We start from the raw sequence: 22,007 nt of genomic DNA on the forward strand, positions 1-22,007 counted from the left end.
CAAGGAGGGTGCCTAACCCTAAGTCCCCCTTGGGGTGCCTAAACCTAACCCCCCTTCCTGCACCCTAATCCTAACCCTCCTGGGGGGTGCCTAACCCTAAGACCCCCTCAGTGGTCCCTAAATCTAACACCCCCATCCCCGGGCTAAGTAGTATTTATACCCGGCTCTTGATGATTGGGATGGTAGGGGTCAGGCTTCCGGCGTCAGGATTAAGATAGCTGTCAGTATTTTGATGCCTATCTTAAGTCCCGTATCGGGCATGTATAGTCGGAATTTAGATCGGCGGCATCACGTCCGCTGGTCTATTAACTACATCCCCAACCAATCACCTTCTAATTTTACCAGTATCATTAGAAAAAAAGCAGTTAGACATTCATTGGTTGCCATGAACAATTTCTCCACATTATCTCTCTCCAAGATTCAATAAATCTCTCCCATCTGGACAAATTGTTTTTGTAAATAACAATTGAAATTGTCCATGAAGATGAGCAAGAGTTAATGTTACTTTAGTCTCCTCAGTCAGATTTTAAACTAATACTAATTATCAAAACAGGCTGAAATATAATTCTAAGATTATTTTGTCTTATTTAGGTATTGTCTGACCTGTTTCATTCTGATGAGGAAACAGTCTATAAAATCTCGAGGACAAGCTGGGTCCAGCATCTCCTGGTGAGTCCTGATGCTCTCCTTTATATCATTTTCAAGCGATTGGAGAAGACTAAATATTTTTTTGTGGGGTCCAGGTAAATATTGCATGATCTTAGGAAACATATCATATAGCTGCAGAAGGAATTAAAATTATTAGAATGTGAGCGAATTAAGCAATTTGTTTTTGTATAATATTGTGTACAAATACCCATCATTACTGTGCTTTCCTTTCACAATTTTTTTTTATAAAAATTGTCTGTGCTTGTACTGAAGATTGAATCTGATTAAGGGAAGAAACTAAATATAGGAATAGCCAAATCGATGTGCATGATTCTGAAGTCTGGATGCATTTCAAAGTTTCACCATGGGCAACATATATGCAGGGATGTTTAAATGAAAGTGCCTCTATTTAGAGTACTCTAGAGTAAGTTTTAAGGGTAATATTGAAAAGAAATGTGGACAGCAGTTACTTCAGAGTACATTATTCACAAGCCATTTATTGAACTGATTCAGACCCGTTCACTAGGCTGCTTTCGCACGTAGGCTGCCGATGTTTGCAAAGTGTGCATGCTTATGCAACGCAGTGCGCGTGTGCGAACCAGTCCATGCGAAGCGATTGCCCCTCGCTAGCTTGAGTGACAGGACGAGCCGTTTGTGGGTGGTGACAGTGTTTGGTCGATGGAAACGGGGGAGTGGTGGTGCAAACGCATGCACGTCTGAGCGTCTTAATGCCATTTCAGAGGTGTGCATAATTAAGACGCAGCATCATAGTACATGTCACATGGTTGAATTACACACTGAAGCACTCGCAGTGCTTGTGGTAAGGTATGGTCAGCCACAAGTGCTGCGTACGGTTCCAATGGTACTCGATGTTACCGATTGTTGCATACACTTCCTGGACATGATGTGTACCACTAAGGGAAAGTAGGCGACTTCAGACAGGATGGTGGGCATCTAAATACACAACGCGATCGCATGCCAAGACATAGTGGGTGTTCTAATGCCTTGCCATGCGATTGCGAGGTTTGCATACTTTGGCAGCTGACGGCTGCGTGCGAATGCATCTAGAGAGCGGGTCTGAATCAGGCCCTGAGTGCTCTATGTAGGAGTAAGAGTAAATAAGAGAGTTAAGCTGTTTTTGAAAAAGGATTATTAAATAATAATGATATTACACTATTACTGACCATGGACTTTTTTACCAAGAGATAATTATTGTTATATATTTATAATAATTTGTATATTAGAAATCACAAGAGATAAGAGCTGTCTATTAACATTGATGAAATCAATTGCTCTACGTCATTTGAAGAGGCAGAAGTGTTTTGAAAAACAAAACAAAGATTCACTCAGTATAGCAAATTATAGACAGAAAATGGTAGAAGATACTGTTCTTGAACTGCCCCAAAGTCCTTAACAAGGGGTGTGTGATTGGTGCAACCAGCCAAGGCATAAAGGGTTTGGGACTGGCATGTTTGTTGCACCTACAGAACCATTTTCCAGCTTGTGTGGTGCCTGGGGAGGCAATAAGCTAGATTCAAAGGACAAGGCATAGATGCACCTGGCAACTACTATCCTGTTCCTGGTGACATTTTGCATCATACTGCACAGTGCAGACAAACCATAAAGAAGCCGAATGAGGATCTATTCCAATGTATGTTTGTAGCACAAAATGTAAATAAATGTTTTATTATTGCCAATTACTCTGATCTTTGAGGGGGTTAGAAATTTTCTTTGAAGTCAATAATGGAATATACAATATATTACAATGTAAATTGCTAAATGTCCTCCTCACCTGACCCCAGGTTGATGAGACAATATGGAAAGCATTTCGTGAATCTTGGAGAATTTTCTTCCACTTCTTGTCGGTGTAGTCATGGCGTTTTCCCATCAGTATGTTTGACACAAGATTAGAGGAAGCACAGGTCAGAGTGGTGCATGGGTCATACGGCTGACCTACAGAAATGTAGTAATAAAGATTGGGTTGTGAACCTGGCCACACATCTAAATATTATCTGTCCAACCAGCCAACTAGTTGATTGGTTGGAATTAAAATCTGATAACGTATGGGAGTAAATGATGATCAGCAATTTGCTCCTAAATGCCAGAAAACAGATGAAAATGGTCGTTCAGACAAGTTTGTTAAATGTTTGATCTAAACCATTTGTTCAAACAACATTTTTTGTCCATTTTCCGGCATTTGAGAGCAAATTGCTGATTGTGATTTTTGCTTTCATACCTTCCCAGATTTTCATTCCAACCAATCAACTAGTTGGCTGGTTGGACAGATATTCTTTAGATGTGTGGCCAGCTTAAGGCTTCACCATTAGAGTGTGCTCACTATTCATGAGAATGCAGACAATCAATACGCTGGGAACCAGTTACCTCACTGAGGCGGGAAAAACTTTCTTGACCAATTCTGAATGAGTTTGTTCAGCAAATGTGACAAAGGCAAGTTGTGGTTTTAAAATTATACACTTCAGTAGAGAACAAAATAGTAATATTCTTCTCTCACAGATTCAATAACAGTCACTCTGCATGCCATATGGTGTAAGATGCCCAGTAGAACTGAGTTGCTCCTTGATGAGAAGCACACCATATTTTTCTTAAAATTTTTCATCTTAGCCGCATTGAAGTTGCAGCGTAAAGCCGGTCATAGTATATCAGATACACTAGGCTGTGACTTTAATCACATAGGAATTGGTTTAACACACATACAAAGTCACAGGTGAATCATAACTTGACTTGAGGAAAAGCTGTAACCACTCACATCGGAGCCCTATTTACACAGATTCAGACTCAGTAGCACATAGTCACACATCAAATTGATCAGTATATGCTAGCAATGTCGTTTTGTTGCTCCTATTTGCTTTTACTATGTGAATAATCTGCACATTCTGAGCAAAGAAGACACTTGGCACAGTGGAGTCGCACGGGACCTGTCACACCGAGAAAGGCAATTTGGCGCGACTGAATTAATTGTAAGAAAGAAAACATCTATACTCTATAATTTAGAGAATGCAATGCATTCCTGGAGCATAATTACATAATTTGCCATATAGTTGTCTATAACAATTCCATTGCAAACCAACAGGAATAAAAATGAAGCAAATAAATATGGTTAGTGGAACAAATATTTGGGGAGCTAAATCACCTGCACAGCTTTGTCCTATCCCAGGTATCATAACTGAATATAAAGGCCCCCATACATCAGCAATCTGAAAACCACAATTGAACAATTTGAAGATTTATTGCCCGATCTTAGGATTTCCCAATCGAGCAATCTGCGCCCATACATTACAGATCTTTTTCAGTGATTTGCAGATCGATTGCAGCAAACACAGATCTGGCAATCTTGAAAGGCCCATCATTTTGCTAGAAACGGTCTGCAAATCTGCTGATCATGTCCATACACTAGCAATCTACAGCCCCAATCGATCTGTGAAATCCAACATGTTGGACAATCTGATTAAACAATTCCAATCACTTTTTGGATGCAATCTGCGATCTGTGAAGCCCATACATTGCAGATTTTTATACACAAATTGCACGATTGCTGCAATCCATCTCTGATGTATGGTAGCCTTTACTTACCTTTAATAATCCTACTTGGTTCCTGCTTTTTATTTCGGGGAGATTTATAAATCTTGTTGAGAGATAAAGTACCAACCAAACAGCTTCTAACTATTATTTTACAGGTTGTGCTAGAAATATCACAGTTAAAAGCAGATTGGTTGCTATGAGTAAAGTTTACATTTTATCTCTCTCCAAGATTTGATAAATTTACTCCACTGTCCTGTAAATAACCGCTTCCTGTTAGAAATTTGCTTGGAAATTGTGTTTAATTTGCTGCATTTATTCCTGCTGATCCTGTGCATGTCACAAATAAAGATCTTAGCATACCTTTAAACTAAAGGCCCCCATACATCAGAGATGGATTGCAGCAATCGTGCAATTTGCAATCGATTGTGTATAAAAATCTGCAATGTATGGGCTTCACAGATCGCAGATTGTAACCAAAAAGTGATTGGAATTGTTTAATCAGATTGTCCAACATGTTGGATTTCACAGATCGATTGGGGCTGTAGATTGCTAGTGTATGGACATGATCAGCAGATTTTCAGACCGTTTCTAGCAAAATGATGGGCCTTTCAAGATTGCCAGATCTGTGTTTGCTGCAATCGATCTGCAAATCACTGAAAAAGATCTGCAGTGTATGGGCGCAGATTGCTCGATTGGGAAATCCTAAGATCGGGCAATAAATCTTCAAATTGTTCAATTGTGGTTTTCAGATTGCTGATGTATGGGGGCCTTAAGACATTCATTAATTTCTGTTTCCAAGACATCCCAGTGATGCCTCCCTGAGATTAAATGAATGCACCTGTGTGCTCACCTGGTCAGCTAGACCAATGGCTGCTGACCACCTGCTGTTTAAACCAGTTCCTGTGAGCAACCCATTGCCTAAACAACGTGTTACCTTCTCTGGATAGTTCGAGGCTCCAGGCTTACTCCTGTATCCTGTGATCGTGTTTTTTGAGACTCTATTTACTACAAGTGGATTTTGCTATTACCATCTGTGCTGAGTATTGTCACTGGCATCACAGTTTCCATGCTAAATACTGACTTGTTAATTTCACTCCAGTCAGTTAGTGAGCTACTACCATCAGCTCTTTATTTGCTGCTGTGTAACATCACCTGTCAGCACCGCAGTTCCCACGCTGCACACAGAACGGTCTCCCATTTGCAGATGTGTTTCGTTAACCATCAGCGCTGCAGCTCTCACGCTGCACACAGACCTGCTCCAACCACTTGACTTCAGTCAGCAAGTATACTGCCTTACATCTGCCACTGTGTACTATTACCTAACTGCTCTACAGCTTCGACGCTGCTTACCAACTTGTTATTTCTCCTTACATGGCCAGAGAGTACTGCCACCGTCTTCATTCCATCATACCGCTGGGACAGTGCATGCACGTTACTTTTCCTGTTATGCTTTATGCTTAGTGGTTGCCCAGGTTTACAGGTTATACTATTGTGCTGATTTGTAATGGTTCCCTGCACTGTGCGTTAATGCCTTGGGCTGGTTCAGAGAAGGGTGCTGGTTCCAGTGTTAGGGTTCAAAGTGTAGAGTATGGCCTATACCCTGAGGTGTTCAGTAAGCTGTATTTCTTATCCTGACTCTCAGTCTTTGAGTTCCTCACTTCCTCAGTCTTCCAGTTCCTTGTGTCAGAGCATTACCAGAGTTGCAGCTTCCACAAGTTGTACTCTGCTTACATAAGACTCTGATTCATGCCCTGAGTTACTATCTACCAGTACTATGCTGTTCTGAGTTCCAGGAATCATTCTTGTTCCTGGAGTACATTACTTTTCTTACTGGCCTTCACAGGTCACTAGGCAAAGGGTTGCCCAGTGGACCTGGTTTGTTCACTCTGGTTACAGTCCAGTATCCTTGCATATGACAAGTCGGTGGTTCCTACAATGTGACTAGTGTATCTAAGCTCCTGTTCATACCCATGAGCTAAAGTATTATCAAGCCACCTTGTTTTCTATGCCTACCATATCCAAGAGTCCTGAGTTGGAACTACCAAATAACCAGACCGGGACAATGCATCTAATTATAAAGTGTACCAAGCCTGTCCCTGAATATTACTAAATTGCTTATTTAGTGTAAAAAACCCAACTGGGTTAGAAATGATACATTGCCATGTAGAATGTTGACACCAACATATTAACATGTTCAGAATATTGACAGATTACATGTTGACAACCACATTGTCTACACTGACATGATATCAACATTTTCAGACTGGCAGCACTGTTCACAGTACTATTTTGGCCTGAAAATAGCACTAAATTTAATTACGTCTTAACTGTAGCCTAACCCTAACCTTAATTGCATGTGTTGACATTCACAATGTTGACATTTTGAAATGTTGACATTAAGTTGATGTTTACATTATGGATTTCAACATATCTGACAACATTCAAAACATATTCGACATCCTGAATGTTGACATTCAGAACATGTCAACATTCTGATGTTGACATTCTGCATGTGGACATCTTGACTGGAACCCACCCAGCCTAGATTCAAAGTTCTGAATTCCTGTCAGCCCTCTGATACTTACCAATCACATGGTATAGTGACACCTGCATCTTATCACTTGCATAATCTACAATATTTAATTGTACAGTACCTACTAATTCAAAAAGTTATGTAAATATTGAGTTGCAAGGGTGAAACCAAACTGTACCTCTCATCTCTTTGAATTTTAAAATCAGGACATGAGAATGGTGTTTGGTCATATCACATTAAGGACCTCATTCAGACCCGATCGCTAAGCAGCGGCCGCTCGCACATCTGCACGTGCATATGGTTCGCAATGCACGTGCGCAAGCCAGTCCTAGCGATCGGGAATTGAGCGCTCATTGCACACAGCCTGGCCGCTACTTTGAGTAACTGCGCCATTTGTGGGTGGTAACATGGGAAGGTGCTTGTGACGGGGGTGTGGATGTGCGAACGTAGGTGTGTCTGGCCATCAAAATGGAGTTTAATGGGTGTGCATACTTAGCAAAGTAGTGTCACTGAACATGTCATTTGGTTGTTTTTTTGCCAGAACTGCTTGCAGTGCTTACGGGAGGGTAGGGTCTTTCACAAGCGCTGTGAGCAGCACTGATGGCCCTCGATGTTCCCGATTAAATACACACTTCCTGGAGATGACTTGTGCAGGGAGTGACAGATGGGAGGTTTTATAGTTCTGCGTATGCTCACTGCCATCGCTCTCTAGGACATAGAGGGCATCCTTACACCGCAAAGTGTGATTGCTTGATTTGCATACCCGGCCCCTTTTGCAAGTGAGCAGCCGCTGCTTAGCGATCGGGTCTGAATGAGCTCCTAATAGCAGATTAATTACCTCCACCCACTTCCTATACCCTTAGAAACAAATGCACATGCACCAAAAGCAATAATACACAGCACCAATTTGCAAAACATATCTCGCAACTCTAATGTAATCTGGAATAATCTTCTGGACAGCAGGAAGGTGTTACATTCACTTTAAAAATTAGGATTGTCCCACATAAATCCAAACAGTTGGGAGGTATGGCTAAACTTCCATGTTAACAATGGCCTTTTTGAATGTATACCCACCATTTAAGTTTATGAAATATTCCACCAGATGCTGTGCCTCCTCCAGTATGGGTTCCTCCAAACTCTTCTTGCCCATTCCAAAATCCTTAAAAGTCATGAGTGAAAACTGTCTTAACTGCTTCCAGGGCTCTCCGTCCATTATAGTTAATCCTAAAACAATAGAAATATGTGAAATTAAAGTATGTTTTTGGAAGCTCATAAATGCACATCATTTTCCAGGTACCTTAGGGCAGTGATGGTATCTTTCAAGTTGCAGCCCAAAGTATTAACCAACAATGCCAGTTGTTATGTAATTGCACCTGTCTTTGCACTTGTATTGTATGGCTGGTTTTTGGTTGGGTTTGGGTCCCTTTACTGCATCTTCAGCTCCCTAGATAAGATAGGAACAACCCTATTTAGATCCAAATCTAGATCTACATATGTTTATATGCAGATTTGAACACATCTTCCCCTTATGACTTCTTACATCTAAATAGGTGGCTCATGGGAGGGAAGGAGTAGACAAGACAAGATCAAGTACAGTAAGGGCATAATCACATGATTGCAGCACAATTGGATGCCTGTCCACAGCTAGGTAATCCAGAACAGCTTCATTCTGATTGGTCATAACATGAGAAAGTCAGTCTGATTATTTTATTTTAGTTAGACATCATGTTGGGTCTGAATGAACTTCATTGTAATTCAACATAACTCACATATTATAGCTATGTTCTGGATCCAAATGCATCCAACTTTATCTAAGGCCTAATGTGCAAATATAAAACAAAGTAAAAGAATGATGTCCTCTAGAGCTGTAATCTACTATATTAAGCTATATTGCAACTTATTCAATAAATTCTTAATATAGAGAAGCTAAAACTTGTCTGAAGACACAATTAAACCAAGGATATTGGATTAGTCCACCTTGGGGCTAATTCAGAGGTAGACACATTGTCGATGTTTGCACAGTTGAGTGATTTGAACCCTTACGGTAGGGGTGAGCGGGTTCGGATTTCTGAAATCCGAACCCCCCCGAGCCCCCCCGATCCGAGTCCGATCCGAGTCAGGCTCGACTTTTCCCGCCTGACTCGGATCTGACATCGAGGCAAAACGTCATCATCCCGCCTTCCGAGTCTCGCGGGTTTTGGATCCTATATAAGGTACCCGCGTCGGCGCCATTTTCTCACTCGGCTGTGGACAGTGAAGAGGGAGGGTGGGAGTTAGTGCTGTGTAGTGTAGTGTAGTGTAGTGCTGCTGTTGTCCACTACTTCAAAGTCCATAGGGGCTGGCTGTGTTGTGCTGTGCTGCTGTTGTTAATAGGGGCTGTGTCCACTACTTCAAAGTCCATAGGGGCTGGCTGGACTGTGTTGTGCAGTCAGTTCTCCATAGGGGCTGTGTCCACTCCAAAGTCCTGTGCAGTGTCCCAGTCCTAAAGGGGTGCTGTAGTGTTGTCCAGGGGGTGCTCTGTCCATCAGGGGTGCTCCCCCCAAGTGCTAAAAAAATAATATATTTTCTGTGTTTGTGAATTGTGTGCGCAGTAGCCGCACGTGCATCAACAAAGTAGTGCCAAGCGTGCGCCTGTGTCATAAGTAAAGGGCCGGCTGGCTTGACCGTTAAAGGGTGCTGTAACCCCCGAAAGTACACTCCAGTCCAAACCAAAAAAAAATTATTTTCTGTGTTTGTGAATTGTGTGCGCAGTAGCCGCACGTGCATCAACAAAGTAGTGCCAAGCGTGCGCCTGTGTCATAAGTAAAGGGCCGGCTGGCTTGACCGTTAAGGGTGCTGTAACCCCCGAAAGTACACTCCAGTCCAAACCAAAAAAAAAATTATTTTCTGTGTTTGTGAATTGTGTGCGCAGTAGCCGCACGTGCATCAACAAACTAGTGCCAAGCGTGCGCCTGTGTCATAAGTAAAGGGCCGGCTGGCTTGACCGTTAAGGGTGCTGTAACCCCCGAAAGTACACTCCAGTCCAAACCTAAAAAAAAATTATTTTCTGTGTTTGTGAATTGTGTGCGCAGTAGCCGCACGTGCATCAACAAAGTAGTGCCAAGCGTGCGCCTGTGTCATAAGTAAAGGGCCGGCTGGCTTGACCGTTAAAGGTTGCTGTAACCCCCGAAAGTACACTCCAGTCCAAACCAAAAAAAAATTATTTTCTGTGTTTGTGAATTGTGTGCGCAGTAGCACCACGTGCATCAACAAAGTAGTGCCAAGCGTGCGCCTGTGTCATAAGTAAAGGGCCGGCTGGCTTGACCGTTAAGGGTGCTGTAACCCCCGAAAGTACACTCCAGTCCAAACCTAAAAAAAAATTATTTTCTGTGTTTGTGAATTGTGTGCGCAGTAGCCGCACGTGCATCAACAAAGTAGTGCCAAGAGTGCGCCTGTGTCATAAGTAAAGGGCCGGCTGGCTTGACCGTTAAAGGGTGCTGTAACCCCCGAAAGTACACTCCAGTCCAAACCAAAAAAAAATTATTTTCTGTGTTTGTGAATTGTGTGCGCAGTAGCCGCACGTGCATCAACAAAGTAGTGCCAAGCGTGCGCCTGTGTCATAAGTAAAGGGCCGGCTGGCTTGACCGTTAAAGGGTGCTGTAACCCCTGAAAGTACACTCCAGTCCAAACCAAAAAAAAAATATTTTCTGTGTTTGTGAATTGTGTGCGCAGTAGCCGCACGTGCATCAACAAAGTAGTGCCAAGCGTGCGCCTGTGTCATAAGTAAAGGGCCGGCTGGCTTGACCGTTAAGGGTGCTGTAACCCCCGAAAGTACACTCCAGTCCAAACCAAAAAAAAAATTATTTTCTGTGTTTGTGAATTGTGTGCGCAGTAGCCGCACGTGCATCAACAAAGTAGTGCCAAGCGTGCGCCTGTGTCATAAGTAAAGGGCCGGCTGGCTTGACCGTTAAAGGGTGCTGTAACCCCCGAAAGTACACTCCAGTCCAAACCAAAAAAAAAATATTTTCTGTGTTTGTGAATTGTGTGCGCAGTAGCCGCACGTGCATCAACAAAGTAGTGCCAAGCGTGCACCTGTGTCATAAGTAAAGGGCCGGCTGGCTTGACCGTTAAAGGGTGCTGTAACCCCCAAAGTACACTCCAGTCCAAACCAAAAAAAAATTATTTTCTGTGTTTGTGAATTGTGTGCGCAGTAGCCGCACGTGCATCAACAAAGTAGTGCCAAGAGTGCGCCTGTGTCATAAGTAAAGGGCCGGCTGGCTTGACCGTTAAAGGGTGCTGTAACCCACAAAGTAGACTCCAGTCCAAACCAAAAAAAAAATTATTTTCTGTGTTTAGCCGCACGTATATATCAAATCGATATAACATAAATGGAGGACCAAACTTTCTCCGATAAAAATAAAATAGAGAAAGATCAAGAACCACTTCCTCCTAGTGCTGAAGCTGCTGCCACTAGTCATGACATAGACGATAACATGCCATCAACGTCGTCTGCCAAGGCCGATGCCCAATGTCATAGTAGAGGGCACATACAATCCCAAATGGCAAAGTTCAGGAAAATGACCTTGAAAAAGACATTTAAATCAGCTGAAGAGAAACGTAAACTTGCCAATATGCCATTTACGACACGGAGTGGCAAGGAACGGCTAAGGTCGATCCCTAGTATGTTCATGACTAGTGGTTCAGCTTCACATGATGATGGAAGCACTCCTCCCACTAAAAAAATCAAAAGAGTTAAGCTGGCAAAAGCACAGCGAAGAACTGTGCTTTCTAAGAAGATATCACAAATCCCCAAGGAGAGTCCAAGTGTGGTGGTGGTTGCGATGCCTGACCTTCCCAGCACTGGACGGGAAGAGGTGGCTCTTTCCACAATTTGCACGCCCCCTGCAAGTGCTGAAAGGAGCACCTACAGTCCACTTGCTGATATGCAAATTGAAGATGTCACTGTTGAAGTACAACAGGATGAGGATACTGGTGTAGCTGGCGCTGAGGAGGAAGTTGGCGAGGAGGATTCTGATGGTGATGTGGTTTGTTTAAATCAGGCTCCGGGGGAGACAGTTGTTGTCCGTGGGATGAAAAAGCCCATCACGGTCATGCCTGGGCAGAAGACCAAACATTCCACCTCTTTGGTCTGGCAATATTTCTATCCAAATCCGGACAACAACTGTCTTGCCATATGTACCATATGTAAAGGTGAAATAAGTAGGGGTAGGGACGTCAACCACCTAGGAACATCCTCCCTTATACGGCACCTGCAGCGCGTTCATAAAAAGTTACTGTCAAGTTCAGAAACTTTGGCTCAGACCGTAAGCAGTCCAGGGACACCTAAATCCCGTTGTCCTGTTGTATCCAAGCGCCTGCAAACCACACCGTCAACTCCCTCCTCGTCAATTTCCTCCTTAGTCAGGATCGGAAGTAGTCCTGCAGGCCATATCACTGGCATGACTGACTCTCCTATCCGGGATTCCTCCGGAGGATCCTGCATTGCTACGCCTACTGCTGCCGCTGCTGCTGTTGCTGCTGCTGCTGGGAGTCGTTCATCATCCCAGAGAGGAAGTAGGAACACCACTACTTTTACTAAACAATTGACCCTCCAACAGTCCTTAGCGAGGAGGATGAAGTACGACAGCAGTCATCCTGAAGCAAAACGTATAACTGAGGCCTTGACTGCTATGTTGGTGTTAGACGTGCGTCCGGTATCCGCCATTAGTGCAGTGGGATTTAGACAATTGATGGAGGTAGTGTGTCCCCGGTTCCAAATCCCGTCTAGATTCCACTTCACTAGGCAGGCGATACCGAGACTGTACAGAAACGTCAGAAAAAGTGTCCTCAGTGTCCTGAAAAATGCCGTTGTACACAATGTCCACTTAACCACGGACATGTGGACAAGTGGAACAGGGCAGACTAAGGACTATATGACTGTGACAGCCCACTGGGTAGATGTATCACCTTACGCAGCAACAGCAGCAGCGTCACCAGTAGCAGCATCTCAGAAACGCCAGCTCGTTACAAGGCAGGCTACGCTGTGTATCACCGGTTTCAGTAAGAGGCACACCGCCGACAACCTCTTAGAGAAACTGAGGGAAATCATCGCCCAGTGGCTTACCCCACTTAGACTCTCCTGGGGATTTGTGATATCTGACAACGCCACCAATATTGTGCGGGCATTACATCTGGGCAAATTCCAGCACGTCCCATGTTTTGCTCACACAATAAACTTGGTGGTGCAGAATTTTCTGAAAAGCGACAGGGGCGTGCAGGAGACGCTTTGGGTGGCCCGAAAAATTTCTGGCCACTTTCGCCATTCAGCGACTGCGTGCCGTAGACTGGAGCGCCAGCAAACACTCTTGAACCTGCCCCGCCATCACCTGAAGCAAGAGGTTGTGACGCGGTGGAACTCAACCCTCTATATGCTTCAGAGGATGGAGGAGCAGCAAAAGGCCATACAAGCCTATACATCCACCTATGACATAGGCAAAGGAGGGGGTATGCACCTGACTCAAGCGCAGTGGAGAATGATTTCCGTGTTGTGCAAGGTTCTTCAGCCCTTCGAACTTGCCACACGTGAAGTCAGTTCAGACACTGCCAGCTTGAGTCAGGTCATTCCCCTCATCAGGCTTTTGCAGAAGCAGCTGGAGAAAGTGAAGGAGGAGCTAAGACGGAGCGATTCCGCTCGGCATGTGGGACTTGTGGATGAAGCCCTTCATTCGCTTTGCCAGGATTCCAGGGTGGTCAATCTGTTGAAATCAGACCACTACATTTTGGCCACCGTGCTCGATCCTAGGTTTAAAGCCTATGTGGTGTCTCTCTTTCCGGCCGACACAAGCCAGCAGAGGTGCAAAGACCTGCTGGTGAACACACTGTCAGCTGAAGCGGAACGTGACACGTCAACGGCTCCTTCTTCATTTTCTCCCGCAACTGGGGCTGCCAGGAAAAAACTTAGGTATCCTAAGCAACCCGCTGGCGGTGATGCAGGGCAGGCAGGACCAAGTTTGGACATCTGGTCCGGACTGAAGGACCTGGCAACAATTTCTGACATGTCTACTGTCACTGCATATGATACTGTCACCATTGACAGAATAGTGGAGGATTACATCGGTGACAGCATCCAAGTAGGCATGTCAGACAGTCCATACCTGTACTGGCAGGAAAAAGAGGCAATTTGGAGGCCCCTGTACAAACTGGCTCTATTTTACCTGAGTTGCCCGCCCTCCAGTGTGTACTCCGTAAGAGTGTTTAGTGCAGCCGGGAACCTTGTCAGTGAAAGGCGTAGGAGGTTGCTTCCACAGAATGTGGAGAAGATGATGTTCATCAAAATGAATTATCAGCTCTTCCAGGGAGTCCAGCCTCCAGAACATACAGAGGGACCTGTGGTGGTGGATTCCAGTGGGGACGAATTAATACTCTGTGAGGATGAGGATGTACACAACACTGAAGAGGGTGAGGAATCGGTGGATGAGGAGGATGAGGATGACATCTTGCCTCCGTAGAGCCAGTTTGTGCAGGGACAGATTAATTGCCAGCTTGTTTTGTGGGGGCCCAAACGAACCAATCATTTCAGCCACAGTTGTGTGGCAGACCCTGGCGCTGAAATGATTGGTTTGTTAAAGTGTGCATGTCCTGTTTATACAACATAAGGGTGGGTGGGAGGGTCCAAGGACAATTCCATCTTGCACCTCTTTATTTTCTTTGCATTATGTACAGTTTGGGGCCTAGTTTTTCAAACTGCCATCCTGTCTGCCACTGCAGTATCACGCCTAGATGGGTCACGTGTTTGTGCCGCCCACTCGTGTCGCTTAGCATAGTCATCCAGCTACCTCGGTGCAACCTTTTGGACATAAAAACACTATTGTGAGGTGTGAGGTGTTCAGAATAGACTGGAAATGAGTGGAAATTAAGGTTATTGAGGTTAATAATAGCATAGGGGCAGAAAAACCTACAAATTCTGTGATTTTAGCTGTTTTTATGCTTTTTTAAAAAAAAATACAGATCCAAAACACAAAACCCAGAACCCAAAACACGGAAGGGTGGTTTTGGCAAAACCAATCCAGATCCAAAACACGAAGAAAGATCCAGATCCAAAACCAAAACACAAAACACGAAAAGTGGCCGGTGCACACCCCTACCTTACGGTGTATGCGTATCACTGAGTGTTTGCAGAGATCACTGCTGCATATGAGATTGCTCCCATTTCAGATGGCAGCATAAAACCATAGGCATTCCTTGGAGGGGACTGGGCTGCTGCCTGAAGCGATGGCAAATAAAGGCTATATCATAGGTGTTTCATGGGAGTGTCATGGGCGATTCAATGAACACAGCTGCGCTCTGAAAAGCAGAGCCGCAGCCACAGAGGCCATATTTAGAAATAAGAAGATGCTGCACCAGCCATAGGTAATCTTCAGTGTCGATGGTGATTGCGATGGTGCGGAAATGGCAGAGTGTTTGAATCCACCAGCCGGTTTGCACTGTTCACAAACATTGGAAGTGGGCGTCTCAGGGCTTGCAATGTCTGGTTTGTAAATACATAACGGGATTGCTGAAACTAGTATTTGCATTAGCATAGCTGTGTATCCAAAATAAATTGCAACCACACATGCATTAGTGTCCATCTCTATATAAGGCCCTGAATGAAGATTACATACAGTGTATGTTTATTTTAAAAATATATGAAACCCGGAGCCAAAGAAATTAAATGTAATGTTTGCCCTCTGCAAATTACTAAATCAAAATGTAATCCAACTAGACTTTAGTTATTTTTTTACCCATGGATTTATTATAAAGATTTGTTAAATTAAGCACTTTCATTATAGGGGTGAATATAATAAAAAATAACAAAAGGCACAATAAAGGAATGTCATCACCAGTTTCTCCTGAAGACTAATATAATTTATTACAGGGTATCATTAGTGCTTCAAGAAAAGCAGAATGGAAGACCTCCATGGACCACATGGAAAGAACAACAATCTAATAAATATCATGAATATCACATATATGCTTGATGCTGATTTGGCTGACTTACAACTGATTATGTTGTTTTTAAGTGTAATCAATGTTAAGTACTCACCTCCATAATCGAAGATATGATCAAGTACTGGCATTTCTCCTCGGTTTATAAAGACATCTCCCAAGTCAACAAGTGCCTCCTTTATGACCTGGTAACCAGTCAGAACTACAGTGGGCCTAGAGCCCATGTAAATAGTGTAAATGGGGCCAAACTTTTCAGACATCTGTGAAAGTATCAGATACATCTTTATATTAGAGCTTCACAAGCTGAAAACATTTCAAAATACCTTTCAAAATTAATGCTTGGTTGTCAATGGCTAGTAAAGGAATTATACTTCTGACACTTGATATACAGATTAGGGGCACAAAATAAGTTAGGAGATAATGTTTTAAAGGAAATTTAGAAAATCATGATCTGTAGTGGTCAGAGAAAGAAACTACATACTATATTAATTCAGTTATTGCTAATAATGTAACAAACTTATTTGATCTACCATAGTGGTTCTACCAGAGAAATGCAAACCAATACTATATTTTTATGCAACATCAGGCTGCTTCTGAAAAGCTACATGGTGCCTTCAAGACAGGAACTTCTGGTTGCTACCCCAGATGCTGGAGAAACTACATCATTGGTTAAGCGACACAAGAATCTTACCAGAGAGACTTTAGGGCACCTGAAAATAAACAGTTGTAGAATGGTACTATCTAATAATCATTATATAAAGACCCAGGTCTAACTGTTCCAGCAAGTGTGCCAATGATAGTGTGGACTTAAAAATGTATGATATTTAGTGAATTAGTACATTTTTATTCTGTAATTGGAGTGTGTGTGATTGAGTGAATGGGATAGGGTGACTGGAATTGAGATTTTGGTAAAAGTATTGAAGAGTTTGTTCATGGTTTAAGTAAAGGAAGTTGGGATTAGGGACATAAAGTGGTATTGAGTAGTAGAGTGAGCATTAATCAGTAGTTTGGATATTATAGAAGAGATAGATGGTATTGTTAAACAGAATAAAGGGTAGTGTTGATAAGTGTTAATATAGTAGGGAGTTTTTGAGGGGAATGTGGGGTTGATTCATATATTTTTTTAATCCCGAAATTGATTCAAGTGAAATTCAAAATTTGATATTTTAAAATAAGAAGTTAAATCTTCAACGTCATTAGTACTAAATTTCAGTCAATTCCATATTCCTATTTTTTATAAGAATGCCCCACCATTATATATTTTTCTACATCTATGTCTAAACTCGAACCTCCTTTAACTGGAAGACTGTATGTGACACATATATATAAGTGTTGCATATCAAATTATTCAGTGCAATCTAGTACAGTGGTTTGTTATGTCTGATTGTGACTTATGGTGCATAAACACGATCAGACTTGCTAGATAAATTATTTGAACGATGAACAATTTGGACAATTTTACCAACAATTTCATAATCGATGAATGATTTCTGACAGTGTTTAAATGAATGAAATCATCAAAATCTGACTGCAAACACAGTCGATTTCAGAAATCGTTATCTGACATGTGGGCATGTGCATCGTTGGTCGATGCATGCCAAACATGTCAATGATATGAATGATGTAATGATTTTTACAATCATTATCATTCATAGCTTTCAGAAAATCTGACCGTGTGTACCATACATAACATGTATTTGGTCAAAAAAGTCACAGGAGACCTGAGAGCTCACTTGCACCAGGCATCTTGCGCAATGCTAGGTGTATGAAGACAGATCTGTAGTGGGAGGCATTGCTGAGATTGAGAAGCAACACTCAGAGCTATTTACCAGACAGTATCTGTCATAATGACATGGTTAACTTCTGTCAATATTTATGAGTGGTGCAAACAGAAAGGGCTTACATTTAATTTTTAATTTTCTCTAAGTGGGAATCTAAGTGAGGCAACCAATAAAAATATTCCCAGTGACATCTGGAAATAACATATAGTTATTGGAACTCAAACAATTGACAAATAGACTGGAGAATTTGGAAATTTGTGTACAGTATTAATATAAATGGAAGTCCAATTATATTGTGAATTCAATCATTTGATACTTCTGGCCCTGGGAATTCCTGATAAGATGTAGATAATCATTTGGCATAATAATGAAGAAAGTCTTAAATCTGATGGTGTATCCAAAGTAGGTCTTCCAGAAAATTCCACTACCCAAACAGATTCTCCACCAAAGTTGAAACTATGAAGCACGAAAGTCTAAGTACATTATTTGTGACCACTGTTTAAAAAATGGTAGAACAATTTGGAAGAACTCATTATGAAGAGGATTATAGTATATTAAAGTTTTCTTCAGGAACTTGGCCTGTTCCCACTAGAGACATGACTTATGAAGCTGGGAAGTCACTGCAGTTAAGATTTCTGTAAAATAGAAATGTCTTGACTCCTCAGTAAACAACAGTAGAAATCTTGAAGAGGCCAGCTATGGAGGCCATTTAAGTATTGATGCAAAATAATGCTTAAGACACTTATAAAGAATAATTCAAAGCTTGAACCCTTCAAGACCAAGGTGAGATTCTTATGTATTTATAACACTTAGAAGTGTACATGGTACTTCTCATTGTGAATAAGGTGGGTATATTACCTAGTGTAGTAGATGAGCATTGCATGAAATAGCTACTATTAAGAGACTGAACTAACAAATCATTATCTCAGAAATAATATTGTTCTACATACAGTATAAATTATCATATTATTATTTTATTTAACTCATTCAGGTAATAATATGCAAGAATAATTACCGGTGAAAGCAAAGGAGCAGAGTATAAATGAGGTTAATATGGTCATTTTGAGACCAGAGATTCTGGATGTAGAAGGGCCTTTGTAGACCACTCAGAATGAGTTAAATGAATTAGATAGGCATTTTTTTTTAAATATTAAAGCAGAAAATATGGACTTCACCAGCAAATGCTCCCAGTTTCCAGAAGAAAAAGAAAATAACATAAATTAGCCTCCCTCTCCAGTCAGAGAATTAAAAAGTATCCAACTTAACAAGTAGAAGGGCAAATTTTCAGATGTAAAAAAACAGGTCATCCAGCCATTGAATGTCTGCATTATGTTGATCTTACACAAACTAACCTGAGGAAGAGAGCCACTGAAAGAACTCTGGTGAGAAAGAGATATGTATGGCTTTAAGGTAATGGGTGAGACCAGTGAACCCTATGCTGGTCTCCAAATAAGAAGCAGTTGTTGTGTAATGGCAAATTCCTGGTGGAGTCATTGCATACCGAATGGTCTCATGGCAATGGTTCAGTTGCTACCAGCCTTTTTTATGGTTGGTAATCGACAGTGCTTAAAAAATAATGGATCGTGGTCACCATCATTTTGAAAATTTCTGATATTCAAATATCTCCTTTGTCAGGACTAGTAACCTGGGAGTTAATATGATAGAGCACTATTATACCTTTGTTGGGACATTAATGGAACCATAAAATAAATAACATTTTATTTATTCAATAATAAGCAAAAAATAAAACAAAGACATATAAGCATAAAAAATTAGATAGATAAATAAGACAATTTAAATAGATATTTCCTGATTTATCATGTGCAAATTATGATTTCTATAATCAAAATCGCAATATGGACATATTACACTCACATTTATAGATTGATTATAATTGATAGTAAAAAATAGAGCAAAAAAGAATTTGGGGCACATGTGTGGCATATGTACTAGGGGCATTGTTTGGCATAATTCATGGCTATGTGGCATACAATCACTTTCTTGCATAGCTGTGGGGCATATGTATTGGGGCACAAATGTGTGGCATATTATGTATTGGGGCACAAATGTGTGGCATATGTATTGGGGCATAATTGTGTGACATATGTATTGAAGGCATTAATGTGTAGCATAATTATGAATTGGGGATACAGATGTGTGGCATATAATAAATTGTGAACATAACATTATGAATTGGGGGCAGGGTTATGAGGCACAGTATGATTTTGGGGCTCTACAGTGTGGTATATTATAAATTAACATCACTAATATGTGGCATAGTATGAATTAGAGGGAGCAGGGGTGGTGGGTGAAATGTTGCCTGTTGTACCCAGACACCGTGCACCAGCCCTGTTCTGTTTTGTTCTTTGTAAGTGAAGTTGGCAAATACCTCTTTTCCATACTGCTGAATAAGTACTTGCTCCTCCTTTCTGTCTAGCGCTGGGTGTTTTCTTCTCTTTGCAAGTTAATATGATAGTGGCAATAATGTAAAATTCAAAACTAGGCTGGTTTTGCCTTTTAACCACTTAACTTTTCTAAAAACTGCAAAGAAATTTATGTTTTTTTTTAAGAATGAATTAGGTGAAGAACATCTATTTCAACTTATCCAAAATGATTTAATAAAGATTTTTTTATTTTTTTAGTATTTGTAAAAAATTGTTTTTTTAAACATTGAATCATCAGATCACCACTATTGGAACATCGGAAACATTGCAACCAATGTGACTTTCCTCTTCACAGTGGCTTCAGGCACCAGGTACATTTTATGGTGTGAGGGTGGGTTCATTTACTTTTTCCTAGCGGCTGCTAGTCTCTGCATTCTTGTTCAATACCCTGCTCATGAGACTTTGGATGGTCTTATGCACTTGGCCATTCAACTTTAGGATTGAAGACTAGAGAAAGAACTGCCTATGTCTACTCCACAATTGCCAGTCTGGGTGACACCTCCTGATCAAGAAGATCCCATGCAGCTAGGGACTTTCTGTCTTTCCTCTGAGGAGAAACACAGAAGATGGTCACAAGGCTAATGTTTGTACTGTGGAGGAAAAGGACATACCGCCTTAGTTTGTCCAGTCAAGTTGGGAAAAGCCAAGGTCTAGATGTAGAAGAAGAGCTACATCTAGGCCTTGCATCTGTAGAGCCCAATAATTCAGTCCTTATTCCCACATTAATCCAGGTTCAGGATAAACAGTTTCCCATTTCTGCTTTTCTTGGACAGTGGTGCAGCAGATACATTTATAGACATTTCATTATTTAACACATTAGGTTTAGTTTCCGAGCACTTACCTCAACTGGTCTCTGTTATTGGACTAAATTGCAATGATTTTTCCAAAGTAGCAGTTTACTTCCAATCACCTCCCAATCCTTTTGTCCATCGGTGCCTTACATTCAGAAAATATAACTTTTCTTCTGTTTCAGTGTCCACTGGCTCCTCTGATTTTAGGGCTACCATGGCTCAGGAAACATAACCCTGTCATCACCTGGCAGACAGTTGAATTTCCTCAATGGTTCCACCTGCTCTTCACAATGTCTAAACCTTCCCTTGCTGCCACCATTCAGCCTGATTCATCACCTGCGATTCTTGCTCCCTATCGTGACTTAGCTGAAGTGTTTTCTAAGAAGAAAGAGGATTTGCTTCCTCCACATGAGGAGCAAGACTTCCCAAAGGCAGGTTGTATGCCTTGTCCATCCATGAGTACACTTCTATGCAGGAGTACATTCAAGATGCTTCCGGTTCGACTTGCTGCCACCATTCTGTCTGATTCATCACCTGCGATTCCTGCTCCCTGTTGTGACTTTCCTGAAGTGTTTTCTAAGAAGAAAGAGGATACAATTCCTCCACATGAGGAGCAAGACTTCCCAAAGGCAGGTTGTACGCCTTGTCCATCCCTGAGTACACTTCTATGCAGGAGTACATTCAAGGTGCTTCCGGTTCGACTTGTTGCCACCATTCAGCCTGATTCATCACCTGCGATTCCTGCTCCGTGTTGTGACTTAGCTGAAGTGTTTTCTAAGAAGAAAGAGGATACGCTTCCTCCACATGAGGAGCAAGACTTCCCAAAGGCAGGTTGTACGCCTTGTCCATCCCTGAGTACACTTCTATGCAGGAGTACATTCAAGATGCTTTGAAAAAGAGTTTTATTCGACCATCCAAATATCCGGCTGGGTAGTTTTTTTTTCCTGCAGAAGGAGGATGGATCTCTCTGACCGTGTATTGACTATTGGGGATTGAACAAGATAACCATCTGAAACTCTTACCCTTTGCCTTTGATTTCCATTCTATTTGACCAACTTCGTGAAGCATTCAACTTTTCCAAGATTGATCTGTGAGGGGTGTACAACCTGATCCAGATTAAGGAGGGAGATGAATGGAAGACTGCCTTCAATACCCATTCTGGCCACTATCAATATCTTGTCATGCTTTTTGGTCTTTTCAATGCCCCAGCTGTCTTCCAGAATTTCACAAATGATGTACTGAGGGAGCACCTTGAAGTTTTCACTGTTTATTTAGATTACATTCTCATTTACTTGAAGTCTCTGGA

General features: G+C 41.8%; 1 protein-coding gene across 1 annotated transcript in view; it reads right to left on the bottom strand.

Annotated features, from left to right (window-relative positions):
• Positions 1-22,007, bottom strand: part of LOC148502844 (cytochrome P450 2F2-like) — a 47,843-nt gene that overhangs the window by 20,293 nt on the left and 5,543 nt on the right. Inside the window, exons 2-5 of the mRNA XM_088449325.1 lie at positions 15,783-15,945; positions 7,796-7,945; positions 2,441-2,601; positions 604-780 (exon numbers count right to left, since the gene is read on the bottom strand). Of these exons, the coding sequence (XP_088305451.1) occupies positions 604-780; positions 2,441-2,601; positions 7,796-7,945; positions 15,783-15,945 (651 nt within the window). The remainder of the gene's footprint in view (positions 1-603; positions 781-2,440; positions 2,602-7,795; positions 7,946-15,782; positions 15,946-22,007) is intronic.

Source organism: Taudactylus pleione, unplaced genomic scaffold (assembly GCF_031769625.1).
Source record: "Taudactylus pleione unplaced genomic scaffold, aTauple2 ptg000481l, whole genome shotgun sequence".
Taxonomy (NCBI): domain Eukaryota; kingdom Metazoa; phylum Chordata; class Amphibia; order Anura; family Myobatrachidae; genus Taudactylus; species Taudactylus pleione.